The sequence below is a fragment of the Octopus sinensis genome, linkage group LG1, assembly GCF_006345805.1.
Source record: "Octopus sinensis linkage group LG1, ASM634580v1, whole genome shotgun sequence".
Taxonomy (NCBI): Eukaryota; Metazoa; Mollusca; class Cephalopoda; order Octopoda; family Octopodidae; genus Octopus; species Octopus sinensis.
In genome coordinates, this window is record NC_042997.1 from 129,633,330 (window position 1) to 129,644,367 (window position 11,038).

Below are 11,038 nucleotides of genomic sequence, written 5' to 3' on the forward strand. Positions count from 1 at the left end.
CAGTACTGGAGGAGTATTTTTCATCACGGGCAAGTGAATTTTGGAAGTGGGACCTTGCAAGGCTACCAGATAGAAGTAAGAGCATTGTAGAAAATAAAGGAGAGTAAATTTTAGATTAAAAAAGAACTTTATCTTAATTTTGGAAAAATAAAAGAAGTATAAAAAAACGCATTATTTATGAGATGACCCAATAAAATAATACCAAGGTTGTTAAACGTTCCTTCTATATTATCTTTATTGTTCACTGTATTCACACAATATATATATATATATATATATATATATATATATATAGGAAGAAAGTGGCTGAGTTCCTTTGAGTGTTGGACCTCACAGAGGCAAGGTGGCCGAGTTCCTTTTGAGTGTTGGGCTTCATGGATTCTGTGATGCATGCTTGTGCCACGTAAAAAGCACTCTGTCTATTCTGCTGGGTTGTTGGCATTAGGAAATGTCATTCAACTGTAAAAACTGTGTCAAAACAGACTCAGCAGTCTAGTGCAGACTCCTGACTGGCCAGCTCCTGGTAAACCATCCAACCCATGGAAGGCGGACATTAAATGATGATGATGATGATGATATATGTATATATATATATATATATATATATAGATATATATACACACACACACACATACATACACACACACACATATATATATACACATACACTAATAATTCTTCCTACTATAAGCACAAGGGCCTGAAATTTTGGGGGAGGGGGCTGCTCGATTACATGAACCCTGGTACTCGAATGAATGAAAAGCAAAGTCAGTCTTGATGAAATTTTAACTCAGAATGTTAAGGTGGGTGAAATGCCGCTAAATGCTTTTGTCTGACATGGTAATGATTCTGCCAGTTTGTCACCTTTGTATGTACTGATGCCAAACCAAGTAAAAGCATGTTTGTCCTTGCATACAAGCTTGTCCCCTGCATCTCACTCCAGCTCAGTATTCCTAATCATGCAGGCTTGTGGGTGCTGGTGCCACATAAAAAGCAGCTGCACTGGTGCTATGTAAACTCACCCTTGCCAGTGCTACGTAAAGGCACTTAGTACACTCAGTAAAGGGCTTGGTGCTAGGAAGGGCATTCAGCCATATAAACCATGCCAAAACAGACATGGAGCCTGGGCAGCTCTTTAGCTGTCCAGCTCTTGTCAAACCGTCTGACCCATGCCAGCATGAAAAACAAACATTAAAAGATAATGATGATGATGAATACCATATTTGTTAAGTCCTGACCCTCCTGTTTTGTCTTTAGTATTCATTGTATTTGCACTTTGTATACATACAGACACGTGTGTGTGTGTTTTGTGATCGCTTTACTGGCAACTGTGCCGGTGGCATGTGTAAAAGATTCGAGTGAGGTCGTTGCCAGTACCGCCTGACTGGCCCCGTGCTGGTGACATGTAAAAGCACCCACTACACTCTCGGAGTGGTTGGCGTTAGGAAGGGCATCCAGCTGTAGAAACTCTACTAGGTCAAGATTGAAGCCTGGCACAGCCATCTGGTTCGCCAGCCCTCAGTCATTCGTCCAACCCATGCTAGCATGGAAAGCGGACATTAAACGATGATGATAATGATGATGAACAAAATTGGAGTAGCAAACAAACAGCAATACCTTATGTTATTTACTTCTCATTTTGGATAATTCGTTTCTTATTGAGATCACTAAAATAAGTACAAGACAAAATACCGGACTCAAAATAATGACTGAAACGAGTGAAAAAGAATATCTATGTAAGTAAATTAGTGAATGCAATTCATTGAAGGGTTATTTTTAGGATGTGTTCTCTGAAATACACATGTTCTGTTCCATTTAAATTGTCTACAAATCTAATTATTTGAAGACCTAGTATATATGAGAAATATGTTTTGTTTCTCTCTTTTCAGATCTGAAGGCTTTTGAAAGACGGTTGACTGAAGTTATTGACAAACTGCAGCCAGCAGCCAGGTTTTGGCGAAGTAAGGCAATTACTTTACTTCTTTATTTATATGTATATTGTTTTTCTCTTTATGAAATTTTTGCCAATCCAAAATGACTAATAAAAGTAATAATAATAATAACAATAATAATAAAGTTTCAAATTTTGGCACATGACCAGCAATTCTAGTGTGGAGGGGTAAGTTGATCACATTGACCCCAGTGCTCAGCTGATGCTTGTTTATTGACCCTGAGGATGAAAGGTAAAGTTGACATCGGTAGAATTTGAACTCAAAATATTTTAAGAGCCAGAAGAAATGCCACAAAGCATTTTGCTTGGTATGCTAACGACTCTTCCAGTTTGCTGCTTTAATAATAATCCTTTCTATGATAGGCACAAAGCCTGAAACTTTGGGAGATGGGAACAGTCAATCACATTGACCCTAGTACTTAACTGGTACTTATTTTATTGACTCCTGCCGAAAAGATGAAAGGCAAAGTTGACCAGAGAACTTAAAGTCAGAAGAAATATTATAAGGCTTGGAATTTGATGGGCAGGGTTTAGTCCATTACATTAACTCCAGTGTTTGACTGGAGTGTCTGGTAGAGCATGGCCAGAATTACCAGGAAAATATTAGATACTATGCTTGCTACTCATGTAAGATTTCAGGAGTTCCAACAAAATCTGAGTTAAAAGAATATAATAATATCACCAAGTGGCCTTCTGTAATCAGCAATCGGAATTATTAATTTTGTGGCATTAGAGGAACCATGTCTCCTTAGTACATCTAGTAACTCAAAATATGTGCTGAATATTTGAAGGTATAAGTTGTGGTTTGATGTTCAACAGCTGAAACCAGCAGGATCACTAACATCACTCCTGTGTGAATACAAAATAATGATAGCCGTAATGATAATTGTTTGACATAAGCACAAAGCTAGAAATTTAGTTCGTAAAACCATTCCCAGAACTTGTTCATTATTTTATTGACCCTGGAGGGATGGAAAGTAAAGTTGATCTCAGTGGACTTGAAAATCAGGAGATACTGGAACATAACTCAAAACCATAAAGTATTTTGTCCTACACGCTATCGTTTTCTGCTAATCTGTAAGCAACAATGGGTACATAAAGAAAATATATTCATGATGCAACTCATTAAAAGTTTTGTTTTTATTCACGGGATGTCAATTTAATTACTTTATCACTTCTGTAACATTGTGTGTGGTATACCAGATATGTAATCCGGATGTATTATAAACCATTATAAACTTGCACATTGTTTTGTTAAATGTTATTTATTTAATTAACGTTACACTGTAGATAGTAATAATGTTGAAGTCTTGTTACTATCTATTCCACTGTGTAATGTTAATTAAAAAAATAACATTTAAAGAAAACAATGTTCATGTTTATAATGGTTTACAATATATCTGGTTTACACATCTGTTGAAGTCTGTGAAGACTCATGGCTTAGTGAGTTTGATTCTTGGACTGGGCTCTGTGTTATGTTCTTGAGCAAGACACTTTATTCTGTGTTGCTCCAGTTCACTCAGCTGTAGAAATGAGTTGTGATGTCTCTGGTTCCAAGCTGTATTGACCTTTGCCTTTCCCTTGGATAACATTGGTAGGATGGAGAGGAGAGGTTGGTATGCATGGGCAACTGCCATTCTTCTATAAACAACCTTGCCCACACCTGTTCCTTGGAGTGGAACTTTCTAGGTGCTTCCCATGTTCATTCATGACTGAAAGGGGTCTTTACCCTTTAATGTTGAAGTCAACTCACCATCATCATTTATTGTCCATATTCTATACTGGCATGGATTGGACAGTTTGACAGGGGCTAGTAAGCCAGAGGACTACACCAAGCGCTACTGTCAGCTTTGGTGTGATTTCTATGGCTGGATGTCCTTCCTAATGCTAACCAATTTACTGAGTGTACTGAGTGCTCTTTATGTGGCATCAACACCTATAGGATGATGAACCAAAAAAATGTAATGATACCATCCTTAATCAATAAAGTAATGATCTGTGGAAGGTAGCAGGGATCTACATGAGTTATTAGTGAGTATAAACAGTTCAAAATTGGTTTGCTGTGGAGAAGAGGAAAAGTCTTCCATTTTGGACAGTACTCTTTCTCAAAGAATGATAACTTTGTTGTTGTTATTGACCATCTCCCATTAGTGCTTCTTGAGCAGAATTTTGGCATACTTCATTTTGGTCTGAGACTCTGGTGTATATTAGACATGAACTGTACATTTCCTATGTCAAAAACTATTTTAGTTTCATCATAGGTCTTAGGTCTATCATGATCCCTAAGGTCTTCAGGCTTGGAGCTGAATCTGGTTTCAATGGTGTACAAGTAAATGAGATTATAACACTCTTGCTCCTCTGAATGGCATGTCATTCTGTTACAGGGTTAACTTCCTCAACTATTACTGGGATTCATTTACAATTAAGTGGATAGGAGCATTGTGAAATGAGGTGTTTCGCTCAAGAACACAAGAAGACCACCTGGTTTAGGAATCAAAATCATGATCTTATGATTCTGAATGCAACCTCCTAACCATTATTGTTGTAGTGTTAACTTTGAAATAAATTTAACTTATTTTAAAAATTTCTTTTGCAGTCATTTTGATCATCATCTCAGTATGTACAGCCATTGGAGCATGGGCCTGGTTATGGGATCCTGCCACTGCTCAGATATCATTCATCCAATCTCTGTGGAACCATCCTTTCTTCACTATCAGCTGTATTACACTGTTTGCACTTTTCATGTGTGGCATCCATAAGAGAGTTGTTGCACCATCCATGTATCCTTAACTAACTTATATCGCGTATGTTTTGGCATTTTATGTGATTATTAATCAAGTGTGTATATTGTTAACTAGGTGTGTATAATCAAGTCAACCAATATATTTCTAAACTGTTTTCATATATTTCAATTTTTTGAGTTATTTATAAAAACAATATAAGTCAGTCAAAGAAGGAAGGACAGTGCTCATCACATTTGCTTATAAAATTGGTGAAATTGATATAGGTAATGTTCAGTCTGGAGCATCTGTAGGTAAAGATCAGAGGAAGAAGAATTGGGCAAGATGATTAGTACTGAATATGAGAGATGTGACACAGTAAGGATGATCAGTGCATGAAGTGTGTGAGAAAATAACTAGTTCAGAGGATTAGAGGTTATTGTAGTAACAGCCAGTTGTGTGACCTTTTAGATGTGGTCTAGGATGTGTGTGTGTTGTAATGGCAGCACTGTCTTTGATACATCATCATCATCATCATTATCATTATCATCGTCATTTAATGTCCGTTTTCCATGCTGGCATGGAAAACGTATGTAGTATTTTATTTGAGCTTCATAGATGGTCTCCAGCTGTTTGGGGCTGAAGTATTTTCTGGTTCTAGTCTTCAGACTGCATTGTGTGAAGATGCCCTGAGAGATCATTGGAGATTATGCAGCATAGCATAACTTTGAGGATTTTAAGTGTGTGTTGTTTAGTCATCAGTGAAGAATATTTTTGAAATCTCTGTTGATACAGGTTATACAATTGTGGCATGAGTAGTCTAGATTATGGATAGATGTCACCAGTTTGCAAAAGATCTACATGGGAGTAGTTGGTGTTAAAAACAAGTAACTTGTTAATGTACAAAAGAAAGAGTGTAGAAGATATAGCTGGGTTTTGGGGTGTACCATAGCTCGTGGTGTAGGTTGGAGAGAGCACAACCCATACAAGTTGCAGTGGAATGATTTGATAGGAAATTTCCGGTCCGAGAAATGAGTTAGATAAAGCGTATAATTGGTTAACTTGGCTAAGAGATTCTCGCATTAGATGAAACTGAAGATTCTGCTTTATGTCAAAAGTAATTGTTTTCACCAAGGGTACAAAACTATTAATGTGCTGTATGGTGCAGTAGAATGGATCTTTGGGAATTCTGGGTCTAGAAAACTGTAATTTTGGTTTATTTAGGTGGGAAAAAGGGACTCGAGGATATGAATGAGGTTGTTGCCTATAATTATACTCATTACATTTCAGATGGTGGAAATAAGGGCAATAGGATGGTAGTTAGCAGGATCTGAGAGATTGGTCATGGGAACGGTATACACCGTAGTGTGGTTACTTACTTATACTTGTGATGGCATCCACCCAGGGTGGGTTGAGCCAGTTCTGACCAATGAGTGTGTCAGTGGGAATACAAGATTACATGTGGTCTCTGGTCACATGCATACACACTTTGGGATAGTGTGACCTATAGCAGCTTATCTTTCTATCAATAGTTGACTGTCACAGGGGAATTGCTGACTGAGTTACTGCTGACTATGGGAGTAGACATAGCCTGGGTTTGAAGTGGGTTCTAGAGACATGCTTTAACAAAAACTAAGGGGTGTTTCACTCCCAATGGTTTTTCAGAATGCTGGACACCAACCTGGAATTTCTGAGGGCCTGTGCTGTTGTAGTGTGTTTCCATAGATTAGGACAAACACTTAATAGATAAAGAAAGATTTCAAATTCCGCTGAGGTCGACTTTGCCTTTCATCCTTTCGGGGTCGATAAATTAAGTACCAGTTATGCACTGGGGTCGATGTAATCAACTTAATCCGTTTGTCTGTCCTTGTTTGTCCCCTCTGTGTTTAGCCCCTTGTGGGTAGTAAAGAAATAGATAAAGAAAGATTGAAAACTTTAGATGGGATAGCAACTACATTTAGAGTACACTATTTGAGTTAAATGGAAAGTAAACTGTTGCTACTAGTTTCCATAGTAGACTAATGACTTGTAAGAGTTGTTAAAGTTGTGTACTATGCATGAGGATAATGTAAGTAAGCTTAGAATTGTCAGCAAGTCCTGCGAAAGATGTATCTTTGACTCTTTCTTAAGGTAATCTATATATATAAAACTGTAGTTGTGTGAGTGTCTGTCTCCTACGATTTAGATTCCTAACTCCTCCCACATTTTGGGGTGTAGTTTAACCAAATTCGGGTATCTTATAGTCGTGATTAATATCGAGCCCGTCTGGCTATTAGCGCGCGTCTACGATTTGAAAAATAATTTAACATCATTTTTTATTCCATTTTAATGCATAATTTTTCGTGTGTCGATGGCGGCAGAGTTGACGTCCACGCTCAAACACCTGCACCTGTGTTTGTTTCTCCCCCTTCTTCCCTCCCTCGTGAAGCTGTGGGGAAGGGAGTTTAAGGAAATCAACGTCGTAATGCATTGTCAAGGAGACCAGCGTTCTTTTAGAACAACGACTTCATGGCTTGAAGACACCAAAACAGAAATGGCTAAGAAAGCCCGAATTGGCATCTATAAAGGAAGTAACTCTCTAAAAATGCTTATATAGTTATTTCCCTTACAAACCCGAGCAACGCCGGGCGATACTGCTAGTAATACATAAATATACTGTTATCTAACATTTATGTTCAAGTGTTTAGCAAACTCTGTTTTCATACCCAAGAGTGAAATGGGATTTATTGTTTAACTTTTGAGTGAACAGATATTGTTGGAACCTTGCAGCTTCTTAATTACCAAAGATATATTTTTACAGATTATTGAAGCCCTATGTTCTTTTTTGTTTTTTGGGGCTTTTTTTTGTTAATTCTACTACATTTTGTATACATATACTTCCCTACTATAGAAAATATTACTTCTGATTGAGCTTTGTTTTACTGCATATTATATACTAGTATATGAGTATAAATTTTTTTTGCCATCCTTAACTCGGTCAAAGTGTTGCTTCTCGATGTCGGCAAGTTCTTTCAGATTATAACATGTCTTGTGATGATGTAAGTACTTCATTCAAATATTTTCCTTTTTTAATATTGGCATACTTTTCTATCTGTTTATATAACTATCTGTTAGTCTATTTACCTTTTACAAAGATTTATTTCAATTTTTTAAATAGTAAAAAGACAAAAATTAATGAAATAAATAGCCACAAATTGCCCCATACACATGTGTGTGTGTATTTACATACATACTCCTGTACTTCCTCAATAGTATCTACTCTTTTACTCTCTCCTCTACCACCCTCTTGTGACTAAATCTATTCCTTTCAACATACTTTCCCCTCTCTTATCACTCTACCTTGAATCATTGTAACCTTTCTCTTCTATTCTCCTTCAGTTGTTGGACCTTAATTTTGGTGTTAGGAAGGACATGTAGCTGTAGAAACACAGTTTAAACAGACACAATCCACTGACCCAAATCCTGAAAAACTGTCTAACCCATGCTAGCATGGAAACAAAGACCAAATCATAACGATGATGATGTTATTATATCTTGCTATATATTTATCTCCCATTGTATTTGTCCTTGAAATTCTTTTCCTAACTGCCCCTATGACCTCCCAAAAGTCAAAGCACAGCACCTTTCTCTATACCAAACCAGTATAAAATAAAAACCCTTAATCTTATCTTAATGTCATAAATATTACAGATATTATATCTTACTCTATATAGTGCTGTGGTATGTCTCCATTTAATGTCTATTTTCCATGCTGGCATAGGTTGGGCAGTTTGACAGGAGCTGGTGAGCTAAAAGACAGCCTCAAACTCCAATGTCTGCTTTGGCATGGTTTCTACCACTAGATGCTCTTCCTAATACCAATCACTATACTAAATGTACTAGGTGCTTTTATGTGGCACCAGCATCAGTCAGGTCATACTACCCCTCAACAGAGTGGCATGTTGTATTGAGGGAGGTGGCTTTATGCCATATATGATAGAGGAACATGAACAGGTGTTTGTATTGTAAAGTTTTAATAATAATGATAATGAAATTATTGTGTATGGTTTTAAAGGATGCAATGTCTCTGCAACTAACAACTGATGCAGGTAGTTTGTTCCATGCTTTAGCAACACTGAGTGTGGAAAAATGTTTCCAAAAGTCATGGGAGCTGTGCTGTTTTCTGATTGTGTAGGAATGCCCACATGTGTTAGACACATGGAGCTCAAAAAAGGTGTTGAAGGTGGTTGTTGGCACGATGGTTAATAATTTTGTGTTTACTAAATCAGTTGCCAGGCGTCGGAGCTTCAATGTATCTATGCCGAGGGAAGTATTAGAGTATCTTTGCATGCACTGAAGATAAGTTACAAAGTTGACTTATTGTGAGTTTTTTTTTCTCCTGCATAGTATTTCCTGTGGTGTGTGGATGGGTGTGCATATATGCCTGCACTATGATGAAGACCAAATATTGATAATAATAATAATAATGAAATTATTGTATACAGTGCTCAGGTGCACCACAACTTGTCAAAAGTGCGTATAAAGCATATGCAGTAATGTACAAATGTCTGGAAAGTGAACAGTGTATGAGTCAGATACATGCTTGCATGTGTATGGAGGGGAGAAAATCAGGTGTAGTGTTGGTGAATCTCAGGAAGCATGGAAGTTTTGAAGGATGCAGTGCTCCGACAACTAACAACTGATGCTGGCAGTTTGTTCTATGCTTCAGCAACACTTAGCGTGAAAAAATATTTCCGAAAGTTACGGGAGCTGTGTAAACATGTCCAGAGGTGTTAGACAGGTGGAGTTTGAAAAGGTGCTCAGAGTTATTGTTAATAAGATGGTTAATAATTTTATGGGTGTCTGCCAAGTCAGCTGCCAGATGTCGGAGTTTCAATGTATTCATGCCCAGGGAAGTATGGTGTTCAGAATATGGCAAATGCCTGATAGAGGGTATTCTCTTGGTTGCATGTCACTGAATGGTTACCAGACGATTAATATCCTGGGCAAGATAGGGGTTCCAGACTGATGATGCAAATTCCAGGTGAGGCCGCATCATAGCTATATAAAGCTATATGAGCAGCTCACAAAGGACTTGGTAAGTGATGCCAAGACACCCTCAGCCTTCTTGGCAACTTTAGCAATGTGTTTTGTCCAGTGCAAATCGCTGTCAACAATAATGCTCAGGTCATGTTCACAAGAAGACTTTTTGAGATTAGTGTTGTGGAGGGAGTAAGTAGATGCTGGTCCAGTATTTTTTTGAAATAGCACTCAATATTATACAAACATATACAACACGTTTATATTTAATGTATTATTTGTCTTCTTTACTTTAAATTGCTAAGTATTTTTCTCAATAAACATTTATTTTCAATGAATTACTGTAACCAATTTTTTCTTTCTGATTTTTTAGACAGGAAAGCTGATTCTTTTAAAACCAAGACCTTCAATATGACACATGGAGATTTAGAAAATTTTAAACTTTTGATGGCCAATTTCATTGTTACTGGATTTTTTATTCTGAAATCCTGAATGATTTTGTCATAATATATTTTTATATATACATACACACACATACATACATATCACACACACACACACGTGTAATATACATACACACACACACATGTAATATACACTTACATACATATATACACAAGTGTATTTATATATATATGTGTGTTATACACAACATGGTTAAATGCTGTATTCTTTTGTATAAAACCCCAGAGTGCATAATATACACTCACAAAATGTTAAGAGTATGTAGGTATGTATGTATGCATGCATGAATGTAGGTATGTATGCATGTACGCATGTATGAATGCTTGTATATATATATATATATATATATATATATATGCATGTGTGTGTGTATATACATATTGTTTATGCATGTGTGTGTGTATATACATATTGTTTATGCATGTGTGTGTGTATATACATATTGTTTATGCATGTGTGTGTGTATATACATATTGTTTATGCATGTGTGTGTGTATATACATATTGTTTATGCATATGTGTGTGTGTATATACATATTGTTTATGCATATGTGTGTGTGTGTATATACATATTGTTTATATATATGTGTGTGTGTATATGTATATTGTTTATATATATATGTGTGTGTATATACATATATGTGTGTGTGTATATACATATGTATGTGTATGTATATACATATGTATGTGTGTGTATTTAATGTGCAGGGTTACAGTCTCAGATTACAACATTCCATTTCTTTGTTTCATGTCTTTGACCTGGGCTATTCTTGTGGCAGTGTTAGCTGACAGAACAGATCCTTTCTCAGACAGTGAAAAAAAAATCTTTTCCATCAGCTAGCATTGTCTGGAAAATGTGCAAGATTAAAGGCATGAAACTGTA

General features: G+C 36.6%; 1 protein-coding gene across 5 annotated transcripts in view; it reads left to right on the forward strand.

Annotated features, from left to right (window-relative positions):
* LOC115216472 (nuclear envelope phosphatase-regulatory subunit 1-like) overlaps positions 1–10,486 on the forward strand; it is a 52,623-nt gene extending 42,137 nt beyond the window's left edge. For all 5 annotated transcript variants that reach the window (XM_029785871.2, XM_029785860.2, XM_029785840.2 and 2 more), the window contains 4 exons: positions 1,890–1,961; positions 4,548–4,731; positions 7,655–7,709; positions 10,064–10,486. In XM_029785871.2, the coding sequence (XP_029641731.1) occupies positions 1,890–1,961; positions 4,548–4,731; positions 7,655–7,709; positions 10,064–10,105 (353 nt within the window). In that variant the 3' untranslated portion in view covers positions 10,106–10,486. The remainder of the gene's footprint in view (positions 1–1,889; positions 1,962–4,547; positions 4,732–7,654; positions 7,710–10,063) is intronic.
* The last annotated feature ends 552 nt before the right edge of the window (positions 10,487–11,038 follow it).